The sequence below is a fragment of the Cyprinodon tularosa genome, unplaced genomic scaffold (assembly GCF_016077235.1).
Source record: "Cyprinodon tularosa strain WSP-4 unplaced genomic scaffold, ASM1607723v1 ctg859, whole genome shotgun sequence".
NCBI classification, from domain to species: domain Eukaryota; kingdom Metazoa; phylum Chordata; class Actinopteri; order Cyprinodontiformes; family Cyprinodontidae; genus Cyprinodon; species Cyprinodon tularosa.
The window spans coordinates 405,803-427,783 of NW_024039628.1; the positions used below are offsets into that span (position 1 = coordinate 405,803).

The 21,981-nt window shown below is 50.4% G+C and overlaps 1 protein-coding gene across 1 annotated transcript; it reads right to left on the bottom strand.

The window, feature by feature from the left end:
• Positions 1–1,431: 1,431 nt before the first annotated feature.
• LOC119775232 (DHRS-12_like_SDR_c-like domain-containing protein) lies at positions 1,432–21,623 on the bottom strand. The gene is made up of 10 exons (XM_038273134.1): positions 21,471–21,623; positions 19,459–19,592; positions 18,238–18,320; positions 18,066–18,161; positions 17,916–17,997; positions 17,774–17,835; positions 17,544–17,648; positions 14,714–14,804; positions 14,488–14,625; positions 1,432–2,035 (listed from the first exon to the last, which is right to left on the bottom strand). The coding sequence occupies exons 1-10, from the start codon at positions 21,524–21,526 to the stop codon at positions 1,920–1,922; spliced, it is 963 nt and encodes a 320-aa protein (XP_038129062.1). The 5' UTR covers positions 21,527–21,623; the 3' UTR covers positions 1,432–1,919.
• Between the last annotated feature and the right edge of the window lie 358 nt (positions 21,624–21,981).

Here is a 21,981-nt window from a genome sequence, read left to right on the forward strand (position 1 = left end):
ACCACCCGTCGGTCCTGATGGTGTCTGTCGCTATGGTTACTGGACATATATCTGATGGTTAGATTATCAGATATTTGCCAGGCATCAGTGAACCTCCATCAACCAGATGTGGAAGTTGGACTGGGTTTCCATAGCAACAAGCATAGTGGTCAGCGGCATGCAGAGACCTGATGAAGGACCCGATTGTTCAGCTCAGGATGTCGGAGGATAAAGCTGTCCTCCAGAGACGCTGAAAGAAAGAGCCAGCTCCATAACCGTCCATCCTGTCCCTCAGATCGTCCTTCTCCACACGTGTCCCAGGTAGAGCCAGGAGTATCTAGCAGCAGTAACCGTCCTACCTGGACCGATTGTCCCTTCTGTCCCCCTCCTCCTTTTTCTTGCTGCTGTGTTTCAGATCTTTAGTGTTTATTTCTGTTTGTGGTAGAAGGTGTCGACGCTCTGGATTTGTCATTTCCTGCTCCCAGAGACGTCTAGATTCCTGTTGGACTTTAAAACCACTTCTTTCCATTTTTTCCAAAGACGTGGAGAACGGATGAACCCATCACCTCATCCGTTCATCCAGGAAGGGCTGGTTAATAAAGTGACAGCAGAACCTGGACCAGTACTGAGACCCGACATCTTCTAGTCTGAACAGATCAGCGGAGCCTTTAGAACCAAAATGGAGGCATCTTCTAGAAGCTTCTGTTGGTTTTATATTTGGCGAAATTAAAGCTAGATCTCCCTTAAAATGCTGCCGTGCAGCTTTAGTGAACCTTCTTCCCCAAACATTAAAACATTAAAGTTCTGTGGGTTCAGGCTGGAAGCCGCCATCTTCTTCCTGGTTTTTGGGATCAGACTGGGAGCAAAGGTCAGCAGCGGTGATATTTTAGCCTGCTTTAAATGGACGTCTGGGTGGTCTTCTCTTGGACCAGCTGTTGGCTGCAGCTGATCTGGACTCAATGGAAAAGAAAATGGCAGGAGAGCCGTTCCCTCCCTCCCTTCAGAGGAGGCCTTAAATCTGCTGCATGGCGTGAAGATCAGCAGCTCCATGATGAACCTTTGATTGATCCATCTTCATGAGAAACACGGATCTGCAGTTTAGTCTCTTCTTCTCATCCTTTATTAATCATCACATCCACGGGGTGGACCTAAAACTGACCTTCATCTTTCCAGGAACCTGAAAGGAAGGAAGCGGCGGGTTCGGTGGTCCTCCTCCTGCTCTCTGGTTCCCAGAACCTTCCTTCCCTCCAGCTCATAGTTAAACCTTCTGTGCTTGTAAAAACCTTCCATTCCTACAGGGTTGTTATTAATGTACATCTGCAAATATTTTGAAAAGTTTTTGTTGATAATTGGAGCAGACGTGGGCGTCCATGTCCTCTGAAACTCCTAATAAACACTTTGGATTCCTTTGACTTGTTGTTTTTATAGAGAAATGAGACCAAGCAGAACAAAACATTTTAAACGTTTTTATTGATGCAGGTTTTTACAGAATCAGGGAAGGAAAAGTTAGGTGGAAGGAAAAAAGCTGTCTGAGCAAATATGGACTCCCAGATCTGTGACTTCATAGCTGCATATGTGGAGTGATGCCGCCGCGCGGCGTAGGTCTTGCACTGCTGTAGCTCCATGCAGACGGGTTACTGACGAGGGTTAGAGGTTTGACACACAGACGTCAGAGAAACAGCAGCCTGCCTGAAACACGCAGGGACTGCAGCCGGATCAGATTCCATCTGATGCGCCGTTTCTACGTCCCATCCTGGTGTTTGGCTTCAGAAAGCATCGCCGTCAAACACTGATGCACAGCAAGAAAAGCCGGTTAGAAAGCGTCCAGTCTGCTGCTTCTGCAGGACCTGCTCTGTTGCTCCCCCAGATGGTGGAGCGGGTAGAGCGGGTGGAGTAGATCTCCCTGATCAGCAGAGGCTGTTAGTGGGGGGGGGGGGGTCTCAGTGGGGAGCAAACGTCTTGGCCAGGTCCTCCAGCAGTGACATGAGCTTCTGCTCCTCCAGGGGGGAGCTGTGGGTCCAGGCCAGCGGCAGGTGGGTGGACACCACCTTACGGTCTGAGGACACACACACACACAGGTCTTAACATAGATCTTCTTTTCCTAGAGCTTTTACACATTTCCTGACATTAAAACCCTCAATATAACTGAGTCGAAATGATCGGTGGCAAATATCTGATAAATTAGACCAAGATGTTGAACCGATGTTGACTAATCATTTCCATCAAGTTAGACAGTGTCTCTAGAACCGCAGAGACAGACTGTCTCTAAAAACCATCTTCATTCAGATTCGTCTGAAATTATCAATAACAGGTCATGAGAACCAGACCACCTCCAGACTGGTCCTCCTCTTTAGTGGCCCGTCCACGTTTAGATGCACCACTCACTTTGTTCTGCGTATCTCCAAAGATGAAAGTTAGGATTAGGGACGGTCCTTTTTCAGCAGATCAGATTTCTATTTTATCTCATTATTCTAATCAGGTCCTGCTGTCTGTGCTGGACTGGTTTGGAGTTTCTGACAAACGGGAAACACTAGAGACCAAAGCAACCAAAGACCAGGATGATGTAGACCTCAGGTCATCCAAGGACTTCCTGTCTTTGGTTGTAAGACCAGAACCAAACTGGCAGCCTGCTAAGATCCGGAACCAACTGGCTGAAAACTTAAACTCAGACCTGAAAATGGCAGCTGAGGTAGACCATCGAGCCCTGAAAACTGCAGCTGAGGTTGACCATCCAGCCCTGAAAACTGCAGCTGAGGTAGACCATCGAGCCCTGAAAACTGCAGCTGAGGTAGACCATCCAGCCCTGAAAACTGCAGCTGAGGTAGACCATCCAGCCCTGAAAACTGCAGCTGAGGTAGACCATCCAGACCTGAAAACTGCAGCTGAGATAGACCATCCAACCCTGAAAACTGCAGCTGAGGTTGACCATCCAGACCTGAAAACTGCAGCTGAGGTAGACCATCGAGCCCTGAAAACTGCAGCTGAGGTAGACCATCCAGCCTGAAAACTGCAGCTGAGGTAGACCATCCAGCCCTGAAAACTGCAGCTGAGGTAGACCATCGAGCCCTGAAAATTGCAGCTGAGGTAGACCATCCAGCCCTGAAAACTGCAGCTGAGGTAGACCATCGAGCCCTGAAAACTGCAGCTGAGGTAGACCATCGAGCCCTGAAAACTGCAGCTGAGGTAGACCATCGAGCCCTGAAAACTGCAGCTGAGGTTGACCATCCAGACCTGAAAACTGCAGCTGAGGTAGACCATCCAACCCTGAAAACTGCAGCTGAGGTAGACCATCCAGCCCTGAAAACTGCAGCTGAGGTAGACCATCGAGCCCTGAAAACTGCAGCTGAGGTAGACCATCGAGCCCTGAAAACTGCAGCTGAGGTAGACCATCCAGCCCTGAAAACTGCAGCTGAGGTAGACCATCGAGCCCTGAAAACTGCAGCTGAGGTAGACCATCGAGCCCTGAAAACTGCAGCTGAGGTTGACCATCCAGACCTGAAAACTGCAGCTGAGCTAGACCATCTAACCCTGAAAACTGCAGCTGAGGTAGACCATCCAGCCCTGAAAACTGCAGCTGAGGTAGACCATCGAGCCCTGAAAACTGCAGCTGAGGTAGACCATCCAGCCCTGAAAACTGCAGCTGAGGTTGACCATCCAGACCTGAAAACTGCAGCTGAGGTAGACCATCCAACCCTGAAAACTGCAGCTGAGGTAGACCATCCAGCCCTGAAAACTGCAGCTGAGGTAGACCATCGAGCCCTGAAAACTGCAGCTGAGGTAGACCATCCAGCCCTGAAAACTGCAGCTGAGGTAGACCATCGAGCCCTGAAAACTGCAGCTGAGGTAGACCATCGAGCCCTGAAAACTGCAGCTGAGGTAGACCATCGAGCCCTGAAAACTGAAGCTGAGGTAGACCATCGAGCCCTGAAAACTGCAGCTGAGGTAGACCATCCAACCCTGAAAACTGCAACTGAGGTAGACCATCCAACCCTGAAAACTGCAGCTGAGGTAGACTATCCAGCCCTGAAAACTGCAGCTGAGGTAGACCATCCAACCCTGAAAACTGCAGCTGAGGTAGACCATCCAGCCCTGAAAACTGCAGCTGAGGTAGACCATCCAGCCCTGAAAACTGCAGCTGAGGTAGACCATCCAACCCTGAAAACTGCAGCTGAGGTAGACCATCCAACCCTGAAAACTGCAGCTGAGGTAGACTATCCAGCCTGAAAACTGCAGCTGAGGTAGACCATCGAGCCCTGAAAACTGCAGCTGAGGTTGACCATCCAACCCTGAAAACTGCAGCTGAGGTAGACCATCCAGCCTGAAAACTGCAGCTGAGGTAGACCATCCAGCCTGAAAACTGCAGCTGAGGTAGACCATCCAGCCCTGAAAACTGCAGCTGAGGTAGACCATCCAGCCTGAAAACTGCGGCTGAGGTAGACCATCCAACCCTGAAAACTGCGGCTGAGGTAGACCATCCAGCCTGAAAACTGCAGCTGAGGTAGACCATCCAGCCTGAAAACTGCGGCTGAGGTAGACCATCCAGCCTGAAAACTGCAGCTGAGGTAGACCATCCAGCCTGAAAACTCCAGCTGAGGTAGACCATCCAGCCCTGAAAACTGCAGCTGAGGTAGACCATCCAGCCTGAAAACTGCAGCTGAGGTAGACCATCCAGCCCTGAAAACTGCGGCTGAGGTAGACCATCCAGCCCTGAAAACTGCGGCTGAGGTAGACCATCCAGCCCTGAAAACTGCAGCTGAGTTAGACCATCCAGCCCTGAAAACTGCGGCTGAGGTAGACCATCCAGCCTGAAAACTGCGGCTGAGGTAGACCATCCAGCCCTGAAAACTGCGGCTGAGGTAGACCATCCAGCCCTGAAAACTGCGGCTGAGGTAGACCATCCAGCCTGAAAACTGCGGCTGAGGTAGACCATCCAGCCCTGAAAACTGCGGCTGAGGTAGACCATCCAGCCTGAAAACTGCAGCTGAGGTAGACCATCCAGCCCTGAAAACTGCAGCTGAGGTAGACCATCCAGCCCTGAAAACTGCAGCTGAGGTAGACCATCCAGCCTGAAAACTGCAGCTGAGGTAGACCATCGAGCCCTGAAAACTGCAGCTGAGGTAGACCATCCAACCCTGAAAACTGCAGCTGAGGTAGACCATCCAGCCCTGAAAACTGCGGCTGAGGTAGACCATCGAGCCCTGAAAACTGCGGCTGAGGTAGACCATCCAGCCTGAAAACTGCAGCTGAGGTAGACCATCCAGCCCTGAAAACTGCGGCTGAGGTAGACCATCCACCATGAAAACTGCGGCTGAGGTAGACCATCCAGCCTGAAAACTGCGGCTGAGGTAGACCATCCAACCCTGAAAACTGCGGCTGAGGTAGACCATCCACCCTGAAAACTGCGGCTGAGGTAGACCATCCAACCCTGAAAACTGCGGCTGAGGTAGACCATCCAGCCTGAAAACTGCGGCTGAGGTAGACCATCCAACCCTGAAAACTGCGGCTGAGGTAGACCATCCAGCCTGAAAACTGCGGCTGAGGTAGACCATCCAGCCTGAAAACTGCGGCTGAGGTAGACCATCCAGCCTGAAAACTGCGGCTGAGGTAGACCATCCAGCCTGAAAACTGCGGCTGAGGTAGACCATCCAGCCTGAAAACTGCGGCTGAGGTAGACCATCCAGCCTGAAAACTGCGGCTGAGGTAGACCATCCAGCCTGAAAACTGCAGCTGAGGTAGACCATCCAGCCTGAAAACTCCAGCTGAGGTAGACCATCCAGCCCTGAAAACTGCAGCTGAGGTAGACCATCCAGCCTGAAAACTGCAGCTGAGGTAGACCATCCAGCCCTGAAAACTGCAGCTGAGGTAGACCATCCAGCCCTGAAAACTGCAGCTGAGGTAGACCATCCAGCCTGAAAACTGCGGCTGAGGTAGACCATCCAGCCCTGAAAACTGCGGCTGAGGTAGACCATCCAGCCCTGAAAACTGCGGCTGAGGTAGACCATCCAGCCTGAAAACTGCGGCTGAGGTAGACCATCCAGCCCTGAAAACTGCGGCTGAGGTAGACCATCCAGCCTGAAAACTGCGGCTGAGGTAGACCATCCAGCCCTGAAAACTGCGGCTGAGGTAGACCATCCAGCCCTGAAAACTGCGGCTGAGGTAGACCATCCAGCCTGAAAACTGCAGCTGAGGTAGACCATCCAGCCCTGAAAACTGCAGCTGAGGTAGACCATCGAGCCCTGAAAACTGCAGCTGAGGTAGACCATCGAGCCCTGAAAACTGCAGCTGAGGTAGACCATCCAACCCTGAAAACTGCAGCTGAGGTAGACCATCGAGCCCTGAAAACTGCAGCTGAGGTTGACCATCCAGACCTGAAAACTGCAGCTGAGGTAGACCATCCAGCCCTGAAAACTGCGGCTGAGGTAGACCATCCAGCCCTGAAAACTGCGGCTGAGGTAGACCATCCAGCCTGAAAACTGCGGCTGAGGTAGACCATCCAGCCCTGAAAACTGCGGCTGAGGTAGACCATCCAGCCCTGAAAACTGCGGCTGAGGTAGACCATCCAGCCTGAAAACTGCGGCTGAGGTAGACCATCCAGCCCTGAAAACTGCGGCTGAGGTAGACCATCCAGCCTGAAAACTGCGGCTGAGGTAGACCATCCAGCCCTGAAAACTGCAGCTGAGGTAGACCATCCAGCCCTGAAAACTGCAGCTGAGGTAGACCATCGAGCCCTGAAAACTGCAGCTGAGGTAGACCATCGAGCCCTGAAAACTGCAGCTGAGGTAGACCATCCAACCCTGAAAACTGCAGCTGAGGTAGACCATCCAGCCCTGAAAACTGCGGCTGAGGTAGACCATCGAGCCCTGAAAACTGCAGCTGAGGTATACCATCCAGCCTGAAAACTGCAGCTGAGGTAGACCATCCAGCCCTGAAAACTGCGGCTGAGGTAGACCATCCACCATGAAAACTGCGGCTGAGGTAGACCATCCAGCCTGAAAACTGCGGCTGAGGTAGACCATCCAACCCTGAAAACTGCGGCTGAGGTAGACCATCCACCCTGAAAACTGCGGCTGAGGTAGACCATCCAACCCTGAAAACTGCGGCTGAGGTAGACCATCCAGCCTGAAAACTGCGGCTGAGGTAGACCATCCAACCCTGAAAACTGCGGCTGAGGTAGACCATCCAGCCTGAAAACTGCGGCTGAGGTAGACCATCCAGCCTGAAAACTGCGGCTGAGGTAGACCATCCAGCCTGAAAACTGCGGCTGAGGTAGACCATCCAGCCTGAAAACTGCGGCTGAGGTAGACCATCCAGCCTGAAAACTCCAGCTGAGGTAGACCATCCAGCCCTGAAAACTGCAGCTGAGGTAGACCATCCAGCCTGAAAACTGCAGCTGAGGTAGACCATCCAGCCCTGAAAACTGCAGCTGAGGTAGACCATCCAGCCCTGAAAACTGCAGCTGAGGTAGACCATCCAGCCTGAAAACTGCGGCTGAGGTAGACCATCGAGCCCTGAAAACTGCGGCTGAGGTAGACCATCCAGCCCTGAAAACTGCGGCTGAGGTAGACCATCCAGCCTGAAAACTGCGGCTGAGGTAGACCATCCAGCCCTGAAAACTGCGGCTGAGGTTGACCATCCAGCCCTGAAAACTGCGGCTGAGGTAGACCATCCAGCCTGAAAACTGCGGCTGAGGTAGACCATCCAGCCCTGAAAACTGCGGCTGAGGTAGACCATCCAGCCTGAAAACTGCGGCTGAGGTAGACCATCCAGCCCTGAAAACTGCGGCTGAGGTAGACCATCCAGCCCTGAAAACTGCGGCTGAGGTAGACCATCCAGCCTGAAAACTGCAGCTGAGGTAGACCATCCAGCCTGAAAACTGCGGCTGAGGTAGACCATCCAGCCCTGAAAACTGCGGCTGAGGTAGACCATCCAGCCTGAAAACTGCGGCTGAGGTAGACCATCCAGCCCTGAAAACTGCGGCTGAGGTAGACCATCCAGCCTGAAAACTGCGGCTGAGGTAGACCATCCAGCCCTGAAAACTGCGGCTGAGGTAGACCATCCAGCCCTGAAAACTGCGGCTGAGGTAGACCATCCAGCCTGAAAACTGCAGCTGAGGTAGACCATCCAGCCCTGAAAACTGCAGCTGAGGTAGACCATCGAGCCCTGAAAACTGCAGCTGAGGTAGACCATCGAGCCCTGAAAACTGCAGCTGAGGTAGACCATCCAACCCTGAAAACTGCAGCTGAGGTAGACCATCGAGCCCTGAAAACTGCAGCTGAGGTTGACCATCCAGACCTGAAAACTGCAGCTGAGGTAGACCATCCAGCCCTGAAAACTGCAGCTGAGGTAGACCATCCAGCCCTGAAAACTGCGGCTGAGGTAGACCATCCAGCCTGAAAACTGCGGCTGAGGTAGACCATCCAGCCCTGAAAACTGCGGCTGAGGTAGACCATCCAGCCCTGAAAACTGCGGCTGAGGTAGACCATCCAGCCCTGAAAACTGCGGCTGAGGTAGACCATCCAGCCCTGAAAACTGCGGCTGAGGTAGACCATCCAGCCTGAAAACTGCGGCTGAGGTAGACCATCCAGCCCTGAAAACTGCGGCTGAGGTAGACCATCCAGCCTGAAAACTGCAGCTGAGGTAGACCATCCAGCCCTGAAAACTGCAGCTGAGGTAGACCATCGAGCCCTGAAAACTGCAGCTGAGGTTGACCATCCAGACCTGAAAACTGCAGCTGAGGTAGACCATCCAGCCCTGAAAACTGCAGCTGAGGTAGACCATCCAGCCCTGAAAACTGCGGCTGAGGTAGACCATCCAGCCTGAAAACTGCGGCTGAGGTAGACCATCCAGCCCTGAAAACTGCGGCTGAGGTAGACCATCCAGCCCTGAAAACTGCGGCTGAGGTAGACCATCCAGCCTGAAAACTGCGGCTGAGGTAGACCATCCAGCCCTGAAAACTGCGGCTGAGGTAGACCATCCAGCCTGAAAACTGCAGCTGAGGTAGACCATCCAGCCCTGAAAACTGCAGCTGAGGTAGACCATCCAGCCCTGAAAACTGCAGCTGAGGTAGACCATCCAGCCTGAAAACTGCAGCTGAGGTAGACCATCGAGCCCTGAAAACTGCAGCTGAGGTAGACCATCCAACCCTGAAAACTGCGGCTGAGGTAGACCATCCAGCCTGAAAACTGCGGCTGAGGTAGACCATCCAACCCTGAAAACTGCGGCTGAGGTAGACCATCCAGCCTGAAAACTGCGGCTGAGGTAGACCATCCAGCCTGAAAACTGCGGCTGAGGTAGACCATCCAGCCTGAAAACTGCGGCTGAGGTAGACCATCCAGCCTGAAAACTGCAGCTGAGGTAGACCATCCAGCCTGAAAACTCCAGCTGAGGTAGACCATCCAGCCCTGAAAACTGCAGCTGAGGTAGACCATCCAGCCTGAAAACTGCAGCTGAGGTAGACCATCCAGCCCTGAAAACTGCAGCTGAGGTAGAACATCCAGCCCTGAAAACTGCAGCTGAGGTAGACCATCCAGCCCTGAAAACTGCGGCTGAGGTAGACCATCCAGCCCTGAAAACTGCGGCTGAGGTAGACCATCCAGCCCTGAAAACTGCGGCTGAGGTAGACCATCCAGCCTGAAAACTGCGGCTGAGGTAGACCATCCAGCCCTGAAAACTGCGGCTGAGGTAGACCATCCAGCCTGAAAACTGCGGCTGAGGTAGACCATCCAGCCCTGAAAACTGCGGCTGAGGTAGACCATCCAGCCCTGAAAACTGCGGCTGAGGTAGACCATCCAGCCTGAAAACTGCAGCTGAGGTAGACCATCCAGCCCTGAAAACTGCAGCTGAGGTAGACCATCGAGCCCTGAAAACTGCAGCTGAGGTAGACCATCGAGCCCTGAAAACTGCAGCTGAGGTAGACCATCCAACCCTGAAAACTGCAGCTGAGGTAGACCATCGAGCCCTGAAAACTGCAGCTGAGGTTGACCATCCAGACCTGAAAACTGCAGCTGAGGTAGACCATCCAGCCCTGAAAACTGCGGCTGAGGTAGACCATCCAGCCCTGAAAACTGCGGCTGAGGTAGACCATCCAGCCTGAAAACTGCGGCTGAGGTAGACCATCCAGCCCTGAAAACTGCGGCTGAGGTAGACCATCCAGCCCTGAAAACTGCGGCTGAGGTAGACCATCCAGCCTGAAAACTGCGGCTGAGGTAGACCATCCAGCCCTGAAAACTGCGGCTGAGGTAGACCATCCAGCCTGAAAACTGCAGCTGAGGTAGACCATCCAGCCCTGAAAACTGCAGCTGAGGTAGACCATCCAGCCCTGAAAACTGCAGCTGAGGTAGACCATCGAGCCCTGAAAACTGCAGCTGAGGTAGACCATCGAGCCCTGAAAACTGCAGCTGAGGTAGACCATCCAGCCCTGAAAACTGCGGCTGAGGTAGACCATCCAGCCTGAAAACTGCGGCTGAGGTAGACCATCCAGCCCTGAAAACTGCGGCTGAGGTAGACCATCCAGCCTGAAAACTGCAGCTGAGGTAGACCATCCAGCCCTGAAAACTGCAGCTGAGGTAGACCATCCAGCCCTGAAAACTGCAGCTGAGGTAGACCATCGAGCCCTGAAAACTGCAGCTGAGGTAGACCATCGAGCCCTGAAAACTGCAGCTGAGGTAGACCATCCAACCCTGAAAACTGCAGCTGAGGTAGACCATCCAGCCCTGAAAACTGCGGCTGAGGTAGACCATCGAGCCCTGAAAACTGCAGCTGAGGTATACCATCCAGCCTGAAAACTGCAGCTGAGGTAGACCATCCAGCCCTGAAAACTGCGGCTGAGGTAGACCATCCACCATGAAAACTGCGGCTGAGGTAGACCATCCAGCCTGAAAACTGCGGCTGAGGTAGACCATCCAACCCTGAAAACTGCGGCTGAGGTAGACCATCCACCCTGAAAACTGCGGCTGAGGTAGACCATCCAACCCTGAAAACTGCGGCTGAGGTAGACCATCCAGCCTGAAAACTGCGGCTGAGGTAGACCATCCAACCCTGAAAACTGCGGCTGAGGTAGACCATCCAGCCTGACAACTGCGGCTGAGGTAGACCATCCAGCCTGAAAACTGCGGCTGAGGTAGACCATCCAGCCTGAAAACTGCGGCTGAGGTAGACCATCCAGCCTGAAAACTGCGGCTGAGGTAGACCATCCAGCCTGAAAACTCCAGCTGAGGTAGACCATCCAGCCCTGAAAACTGCAGCTGAGGTAGACCATCCAGCCTGAAAACTGCAGCTGAGGTAGACCATCCAGCCCTGAAAACTGCAGCTGAGGTAGACCATCCAGCCCTGAAAACTGCAGCTGAGGTAGACCATCCAGCCTGAAAACTGGGGCTGAGGTAGACCATCGAGCCCTGAAAACTGCGGCTGAGGTAGACCATCCAGCCCTGAAAACTGCGGCTGAGGTAGACCATCCAGCCTGAAAACTGCGGCTGAGGTAGACCATCCAGCCTGAAAACTGCAGCTGAGGTAGACCATCCAGCCCTGAAAACTGCAGCTGAGGTAGACCATCGAGCCCTGAAAACTGCAGCTGAGGTAGACCATCGAGCCCTGAAAACTGCAGCTGAGGTAGACCATCCAACCCTGAAAACTGCAGCTGAGGTAGACCATCGAGCCCTGAAAACTGCAGCTGAGGTTGACCATCCAGACCTGAAAACTGCAGCTGAGGTAGACCATCCAGCCCTGAAAACTGCAGCTGAGGTAGACCATCCAGCCCTGAAAACTGCGGCTGAGGTAGACCATCCAGCCTGAAAACTGCGGCTGAGGTAGACCATCCAGCCCTGAAAACTGCGGCTGAGGTAGACCATCCAGCCCTGAAAACTGCGGCTGAGGTAGACCATCCAGCCTGAAAACTGCGGCTGAGGTAGACCATCCAGCCCTGAAAACTGCGGCTGAGGTAGACCATCCAGCCCTGAAAACTGCGGCTGAGGTAGACCATCCAGCCTGAAAACTGCGGCTGAGGTAGACCATCCAGCCCTGAAAACTGCGGCTGAGGTAGACCATCCAGCCTGAAAACTGCAGCTGAGGTAGACCATCCAGCCCTGAAAACTGCAGCTGAGGTAGACCATCCAGCCCTGAAAACTGCAGCTGAGGTAGACCATCGAGCCCTGAAAACTGCAGCTGAGGTAGACCATCGAGCCCTGAAAACTGCAGCTGAGGTAGACCATCCAACCCTGAAAACTGCAGCTGAGGTAGACCATCCAGCCCTGAAAACTGCGGCTGAGGTAGACCATCGAGCCCTGAAAACTGCAGCTGAGGTATACCATCCAGCCTGAAAACTGCAGCTGAGGTAGACCATCCAGCCCTGAAAACTGCGGCTGAGGTAGACCATCCACCATGAAAACTGCGGCTGAGGTAGACCATCCAGCCTGAAAACTGCGGCTGAGGTAGACCATCCACCCTGAAAACTGCGGCTGAGGTAGACCATCCAACCCTGAAAACTGCGGCTGAGGTAGACCATCCAGCCTGAAAACTGCGGCTGAGGTAGACCATCCAACCCTGAAAACTGCGGCTGAGGTAGACCATCCAGCCTGAAAACTGCGGCTGAGGTAGACCATCCAGCCTGAAAACTGCGGCTGAGGTAGACCATCCAGCCTGAAAACTGCGGCTGAGGTAGACCATCCAGCCTGAAAACTGCGGCTGAGGTAGACCATCCAGCCTGAAAACTGCGGCTGAGGTAGACCATCCAGCCTGAAAACTGCAGCTGAGGTAGACCATCCAGCCTGAAAACTCCAGCTGAGGTAGACCATCCAGCCCTGAAAACTGCGGCTGAGGTAGACCATCCAGCCTGAAAACTGCGGCTGAGGTAGACCATCCAACCCTGAAAACTGCGGCTGAGGTAGACCATCCAGCCTGAAAACTGCGGCTGAGGTAGACCATCCAGCCTGAAAACTGCGGCTGAGGTAGACCATCCAGCCTGAAAACTGCGGCTGAGGTAGACCATCCAGCCTGAAAACTGCAGCTGAGGTAGACCATCCAGCCTGAAAACTCCAGCTGAGGTAGACCATCCAGCCCTGAAAACTGCAGCTGAGGTAGACCATCCAGCCTGAAAACTGCAGCTGAGGTAGACCATCCAGCCCTGAAAACTGCAGCTGAGGTAGACCATCCAGCCCTGAAAACTGCAGCTGAGGTAGACCATCCAGCCTGAAAACTGCGGCTGAGGTAGACCATCGAGCCCTGAAAACTGCGGCTGAGGTAGACCATCCAGCCCTGAAAACTGCGGCTGAGGTAGACCATCCAGCCTGAAAACTGCGGCTGAGGTAGACCATCCAGCCTGAAAACTGCAGCTGAGGTAGACCATCCAGCCCTGAAAACTGCAGCTGAGGTAGACCATCGAGCCCTGAAAACTGCAGCTGAGGTAGACCATCGAGCCCTGAAAACTGCAGCTGAGGTAGACCATCCAACCCTGAAAACTGCAGCTGAGGTAGACCATCGAGCCCTGAAAACTGCAGCTGAGGTTGACCATCCAGACCTGAAAACTGCAGCTGAGGTAGACCATCCAGCCCTGAAAACTGCAGCTGAGGTAGACCATCCAGCCCTGAAAACTGCGGCTGAGGTAGACCATCCAGCCTGAAAACTGCGGCTGAGGTAGACCATCCAGCCCTGAAAACTGCGGCTGAGGTAGACCATCCAGCCCTGAAAACTGCGGCTGAGGTAGACCATCCAGCCTGAAAACTGCGGCTGAGGTAGACCATCCAGCCCTGAAAACTGCGGCTGAGGTAGACCATCCAGCCTGAAAACTGCAGCTGAGGTAGACCATCCAGCCCTGAAAACTGCAGCTGAGGTAGACCATCCAGCCCTGAAAACTGCAGCTGAGGTAGACCATCCAGCCTGAAAACTGCAGCTGAGGTAGACCATCGAGCCCTGAAAACTGCAGCTGAGGTAGACCATCGAGCCCTGAAAACTGCAGCTGAGGTAGACTATCCAGCCTGAAAACTGCAGCTGAGGTAGACCATCCAGAGGCTGCTTAGCTTTCAGTCATTCGGCTTATTCTTCTTTCTATTTGCCTTTTCTTCATCAGATCCTTTTCGTTTCTCATCTCTTCATCCAGTAAAGCTCTTAGTTAAACCGTGTTTAAATGGTGACAAACTAACTCATTGTGATACCCCCCCCCTTATTTTAGATCTGTAGACTGCTATCTGTTTTCTTATTTTAAGAAAAAAAGACCTATTTAGATGTATTTTCCAGTCTTTAGGTAGAGTTTCCTGTTGAACCAGAAGCTGGCAGAGACCAATGGAGTCATTGTCTCTGAGTTTACAAAGCAAGGTGTGTTTGTCGACGCTCATAGAGCCACTGTACTCTCTGGCACCAGAACCAGCCGCCTCCAGCTGCAGTGGACTCCTGCCAGCTCTCTACACAAACACCATCTGCACCATCCAGACCACAAGTCACTTACTCTTCGTCTACAAACAGGTTTTATTTGTCTTTTTAACTGCCTGTATCCATGGAACATCTGCTGGGCCAGCATACCCTGGTAGAAGCGCCCGCTGGGGTTCATGGTAGCAGCTTCAGAGACGGCCAGCCACACCACTGTGTCGGCCCCCTGCTCTGGGCTCCGTAGACTGTCCTTCATGGAGCGATGGAAGTCCGGCATGGCGTTGGCCACCGCTGCAGCAGACGGACAGAGGCCCACACAAACACATTAGATGCAGAAGGAAGGAATGGCAGAGTATTATATGGGGGGGGGGGGTCTAACCTGGAGTATCCACCCAGCCAGGATGCATGACAGAGAAGTGGATGTTAGTGTGAGTCTTTGCCAGCTGCTCCGTCATCACCACCTGCTGCCTCTGGAAAACAGGTTTGGACCAGGAATTATACTTATCCCAAAGAAAGCTTCACACAGACCTGATCATCCTCAGCTTCTCAATCAGGCAGAGACCACAGCTTTCGCAGTCCTTCACGTCTGACAGGTCGTTATGGGAACTCCACCCATAAGAGAATTAGACTGTCATAAAACATTTCTGGACTTTTTCCCACCCTCTTTATCTACAGAAGCAGTCTACAGAAAGCAGTCTACATATCTACAGATGGCAGTCTACATATCTACAGATGGCAGTCTACATATCTACAGATGGCAGTCTACATATCTACAGATGGCAGTCTACATATCTACAGGTGGCAGTCTACATATCTACAGATGGCAGTCTACATACACTATATTGCCAAAAGTATTTGCTCACCTGCCTTGACTCACATATGAGCTTAAGTGACATCCCGTTCCTAATCCATAGGGTTCAATATGACGTCGGTCCACCCTTTGCAGCTAGAACAGCTTCAACTCTTCTGGGAAGGCTGTCCACAAGGTTTAGGAGTGTGTTTATGGGAATTTTTGACCATTCTTCCAGAAGCGCATTTGTGAGGTCGCACACTGATGTTGGACGAGAAGGCCTGGCTCTCAGTCTCCGCTCTAATTCATCCCAAAGGTGTTCTATCGGGTTGAGGTCAGGACTCTGTGCAGGCCAGTCAAGTTCATCCACACCAGACTCTGTCATCCATGTCTTTATGGACCTTGCTTTGTGCACTGGTGCACAGTCATGTTGGAAGAGGAAGGGGCCAGCTCCAAACTGTTCCCACAAAGTTGGGAGCATGGAATTGTCCAAAATGTCTTGGTATGCTGAAGCATTCAGAGTTCCTTTCACTGGAACTAAGGGGCCAAGCCCAGCTCCTGAAAAACAACCCCACACCATAATCCCCCCTCCACCAAACTTTACACTTGGCACAATGCAGTCAGACAAGTACCGTTCTCCTGGCAACCGCCAAACCCAGACCCGTCCATCAGATTGCCAGATGGAGAAGCGCGATTCGTCACTCCAGAGAACGCGTCTCCACTGCTCTAGAGTCCAGTGGCGGCGTGCTTTACACCACCGCATCCGACGCTTTGCATTGCACTTGGTGATGTATGGCTTGGATGCAGCTGCTCGACCATGGAAACCCATTCCATGAAGCTCTCTGCGCACTGTTCTTGAGCTAATCTGAAGGCCACATGAAGTTTGGAGGTCTGTAGTGATTGACTCTGCAGAAAGTTGGCGACCTCTTCGCACTATGCGCGTCAGCATCCGCTGACCCCGCTCCGTCAGTTTACGTGGCCTACCACTTCGTGGCTGAGTTGCTGTCGTTCCCAAACACTTCCATTTTCTTATAATACAGCTGACAGATGACTGTGGAATATTTAGGAGCGAGGAAATTTCACGACTGGATTTGTTGCACAGGTGGCATCCTATCACAGTTCCACGCTGGAATTCACTGAGCTCCTGAGAGCGACCCATTCTTTCACAAATGTTTGTAAAAACAGTCTGCATGCCTAGGTGCTTGAATTTATACACCTGTGGCCATGGAAGTGATTGGAACACCTGATTCCAATAATTTGGATGGGTGAGCAAATACTTTTGGCAATATAGTGTATCTATAGATAGCAGTCTACATATCTACAGATAGAAGTCTACAGATAGAAGTCTACATATCTATAGATAGCAGTCTACATATCTACAGATAGAAGTCTACAGATAGAAGTCTACATATCTATAGATAGCAGTCTACACATCTACAGATAGAAGTCTACAGATAGTAGTCTACATATCTATAGATAGCAGTCTACACATCTACAGATAGAAGTCTACAGATAGAAGTCTTCATATCTATAGATAGCAGTCTACAGATAGTAGTCTACATATCTATAGATAGCAGTCTACACATCTACAGATAGAAGTCTACAGATAGAAGTCTTCATATCTATAGATAGCAGTCTACAGATAGTAGTCTACATATCTATAGATAGCAGTCTACACATCTACAGATAGCAGTCTACAGATAGAAGTCTACATATCTATAGATAGCAGTCTACAGATCTACAGAAGCAGTCTGTCAGAGGAGGTATGTCCACCTTAGAGTCATCGTCCATTGCAGTAAATCGGACCCAGTAAAGTTCAACCGTTGGATTTCAGTCCGATCACTGAAGCTGATGACGATATTAAACTGGTATTGGTTCCAATGATGAAGAACATTCCAGAAAGATATCAGTGGAAACAGGTTGCCTCCACAGAGGCAGATCTATTCTGTCTATCTCTATAACAGATCTAAGGTTAAACATGTGGTGGTCTTGTTGTGGTCATTATTGAACCTGGATGGAATCTGAGCTGTGTGGGTCTCTGGAATCAGAGAAAAACCGGATCAGATCATTAATGAACCAATGTGCAGGTGGCGCAGTTAGCCCACACCACCCACCTATGGAGGTCTTAGTCATCGCCGCGGGCGACCCGGGTTCGAATCGGGTCTGTGGTCCTTTCCGCCATGTCTCTCCCCCCCCCTTCCTGTCAGCCTACTCTCCATCAAAATGAGCCCCTAGTGCCGTAAAAGCAGCAGCTTATTGCTACTTTTCCAACAGTTTCCAGCTTTGGCCACTGAGGTAGAAAAACCGCCGTTCTGATCTCCATGACTTGGTGATGTTGGTTTGATGGAGGATCCGTTTGGTGACCAGCTGTGATCACACCGCCGACCGTCTTCTCTCGAGGAATAAACGCTCCTCTCACCTTGTGCTGAGCGTAGACCATGGTTCCATCGTAGCGGCCTCTCTCAGACTGCAGGTTTCCTATCCTCAGCTTCTGGACCAACATTCCTCCTGAAGACACTGTGATCTGCACACAGAAGCAGGAGATCAACTCCAATCGTGACCGTTGCTTAATATGGTTGCTTTTTCCCAAAAAGGTCTCAGCGTTAGTAATGAAGCAGCCTGAGGGAATCAGACTGGGCTCCAACTCACCACTCGGGGGTCTGTGCTCTTCTCCAGTAAGGGAATCAGACTCTTGGTCAAAATGTAGACCCCTGTAAGTCACAGGACCACCATGACCACCCATCCCCCTGGTCAGCATTGTCTCTGCGCTTCGTCCCTGTCTGTGACTCACCAAGCACGTTGACGGCGAAGCTCTTCTCCAGTCCCTCGGCGTTCACGTCCCTCTGACTCATGATGGAACCTGCATTGTTGATCTGAGGAGAAGCACAGAAATGAGACGCTGCTCTGCTGAGGACAGGAAGGAGACCTGGACGTGTTTTACCAGAACATTGAGGGCCTTGAACTTCTTCTTGAAGCCCTCTGCAAACTCCCACACCTTCCTGGTCTCAGACAGGTCCAGGATGTGGACATAGACCTCCTGTAAGAGAGTTTGCTGTTTGGAAAGGTTGCTTCTAAGCATGTTCTGTTGCATTGCTCTGGGAGGAACGCTGTACCTTGTTTCCCGTCTCCTTGACGATATCGGCTCGGGCCTCCTCAGCTTTGTCCTTGTTCCTGCACACCATGTGGACTGTCCCTCCTGAGACATGGAACACATTTAATGAAAATTGGCAAACATCTGATAATGAAAAGAAATACTTGGATATGATTAAGTAACTCCAGACTAACTTTGAGATAATTCAGTTTATGACTGACTGGGTTAATCTAGATTCATTAAACTGGTTCTGATTGATCAGCTTTAACGGCTGAAAGCATCAGTCTGAATAACCTGTTTGATAAGAAGGAAAATACTGAAATAAATATAAAATATAAATATAAATATATATAAATATATTTTAATTTGTTGAAGGATGTTTTTACTCTCCTGATGTTTATCTTTGAGTTGTTTTTTCTGCTGCGTTATGAGCAGCTCCTCTTTTCAGCCATCAGCTTTTTTTATGAGTCCACATCAGGAGCTGGAACCAGTTTCTGGAACAGCGAACCAGTGGCTGCTGGTCCAGAACCAGCGCTGACACAGCAACAATAACAGAGCCTGAACTATGGGCACGTGTTTTAGCTTCCAGCAGGGTCCTAGGCCGTTATTCCAGCAGGAGGCGCTGCAGCAATCACTAAACTCACATCAGCTGGTTTTTGTTCTCATGCTAACTCTGCTTGCATGTCTTTGGTTTATTTGCTACTTAAAGAAGTTCTGCTTCATGGCGGCAGCGCTTTGCTTTGAACGCTGCAGCGCTCTGCCCTGATTGGACAGCAGCCTGGACCTTTGGTGTTGATACCAGCTTTGTTAAGCTTGGTTGGATCAATTGGATCAGCCAAGCAAATTATGAAACAGTCTGAGCAAACCTCATCAGCGGACAGAAACTCCAGAACAACGGCTGGTATCAGATACGATGACATCAAAGCACGTTCCTCCCGTTCTTTTAGCTTCTCTCCAACTTTCCTCAGATAATCTTTATCATTTCGGTTAGCATCAACATTTAAATACCACTAGCATGGGTATTCTTGCATGTCTTTTACTGGACAATCAAACTAAAGTTTCTATGAGATCGATTCGTTTTCCCACAAAGGTTGTTTTTTACATTAGGTTCATAATATATCGATAAAAGATAAAACATTAGTAGAAACCCTTTCATCTGCAGCATCTTCTTTAAACCAGATCAGAACATTTGGTTCGGCAGGGTTCATGTCTAAGTTGATTTGCTGCAACTTTAGCAAAGTACCTCTTTTGGCGACGGCCATGGCGGTGGCTTTCCCGATGCCGCTGTTAGCTCCAGTGATCATGAAGGAGCGTCCAGCCACAGACACCTCCAGGTCCTTCTCCACAAAGTGCTTGGATGCTGAGAGGTGCCCATTCCTGCAACAGATCACCAACCACTTTATTAGATCTGCATCACATAGAATGGATGCATTTCTGTGGGGCTTGCTGACCTACTGGTTTGTGCTCCTGTTTGAGAATATGACCAGTTTCAGGTTTTAACCTCTGAGGCCGGCCTTCACAAGCTGTTTGCTAACAGTTATGTTTAGGGTTAGGGCATCAAAAGGTCCTCACTAGATATAGCAAGACGTGAGTGTGTGTGGGGGGGTGGTCACTGTATGTCCCTGCAGACTCTTACTGTAATGACACAATGAGTAGAGTGTGTCTGGGTGAGACTCCCCTGCTGTTTCAGGGATTCTGTTCAAAAGCATGTGTGGCACCGAAGACCTCAATTAGTCCTATTGTCCCTGATGAAGGGGGAACATGTGGGGGCTAAAGGCGCTAAGATGAAATGCCCCCACTGTTCCATGGTGTCATGCAGAGAGCTATTAGCGCGGGGTCAGAGCGGGTAGCCGGCAGCTCGCTGCAAGCAAAGATAACACAGAACAAAGAGGAGAAGGGAAACAATGACAAAAGCATGTCTTCATTGGGCCGAGCCTGCCAAGACCTGCTGAGGGGAGAAGGATGCCCAGACGTTTCCTCCATCATCTATACAACCAGGAGCCCTCTGCCATGTCGCCATTTTTTTATTCTGACATCAATGTTTAGAAGGTTCCCCATAGATCAGATAAAATAAATGTATGTTATAAAAAGAATCTAATTGTCTGAATGATGCTGTTAAAAAGCTTCAAAATTCTTTTTACTGGAGCTCCAGATCAGACCGACCTCCAAGGATCCAAATCAAGGATTAGGAAATCAGTAAACAGCAGCCATGATGGATGATCATTTATGAACATTCTAGGCCTGATGGTGGAATAGCTGCTCTAAATGAACTAACATCCTCATTATTAGTAATCATCTACTTATTCTTACACATTTTGTAGTTTTTCATTTTTAAAGACATCCATTTTTATCACAGGCAGAGGTGTGAGTTAACAAAGTACAAATACTTCATTACTGTACTTAAGTACACTTTTTATGTATCTATACTTTACTCCATTACTTATTCACTTCTGACTTCTACTCATTTTCACACCAGTATCTGTTCTTTCTATTCCGTACATCTTTAAACCAAACGTTACTCGTTCCTCTTGGCTTCGGTTTAATGTTTCTAAATCTTTATTTCCCGTCATGTGCTCCATCCAATGCAGATCATTGGCTCCGCCCATATCTAGTGAAAACTAGTGTGATTGGATGAGTCATAGAAGGCAAACACTCATTGGTTAGCTAAAGGAAATCATCAGAAGCAGCAGGTGTTCTTCAAACTGCTAACGTGAATTGTCTATGCCATGCTACAATGTGGGATTCAGAAAAAGATGTTGAAATGTCTGAAAGGTCGGACACAGGCGAGAGCGTATCGGGAGACGGAGACCAACCAGACCTCCCTCATCCTCGGCCCTATCTCAGAGGATTTATAGAAATAGTCGTTAAATTGAGCTTTCAGTTCATATAGCGGCATCTGGCTGTTTTTATTAAAGGTTACTTTATACTTTTAAACTTTAGTAGTTTTTGGAGCACATACTTTTTCACTTTTACTTGAGTAAAGAGGTCAAGTTGATCCTTCAACTTTTACCAGAGTGTTTTTAAACTGCAGGATCTATACTTCTACTGAAGTAACTAATGTGGGAACTTTTGACTCCTCTGATCACAGGAAGTTTTTCTATTAAAGCTAAAAATGGGAATTTTGCATTATCAGGTTTTCTCTAAACATCCAACTCGATGAGACAGCAGGAAGACCTCACACATCATCATCATCATCATCATCATCAGCATCATCATCATCATCAGCATCACCTAAAAGACATAAAGAGGACTTACTTGGTGAACTCAGTGAGTCCTTTGAGGAACCAGGCGGAGTTTCGGTACAGAGACATTCTGCTGCTGCTGCTGCTGCTGAAGCGTCTCAGTCGGTCTGGTTCTTTCCTCTCCTTTCACTCTGAACAAAACCCCCCTGGAGCTCCACTGATTGAACATCCAGAGCTCCTCTCCAGCGGCCCCTAGTGACAACATGGAGAAACGCGTTCATTTAGAAGCTGATTAGTCAGTCACTTCATTTGGATGGGATTAAACTGATTTCAGATAATAAAGTAAAAAATCTTGGTGTTATTTTTGATCAGGACCTGTCATTTAAATCCCAGATCAAAGAGGTTTCTAGAATTTCCTTCTTTCATCTGAGGAATATTGCAAAAATTAGAAATCTCCTGTCCAGGGGTGATGCTGAGAAACTAGTCCATGCATTTGTTACTTCAAGGCTGGACTATTGTAATTCTTTACTATCAGGAAGTCCACAAACTGAAATAGATCAGATAGATCAGATTTAAACCAGTCT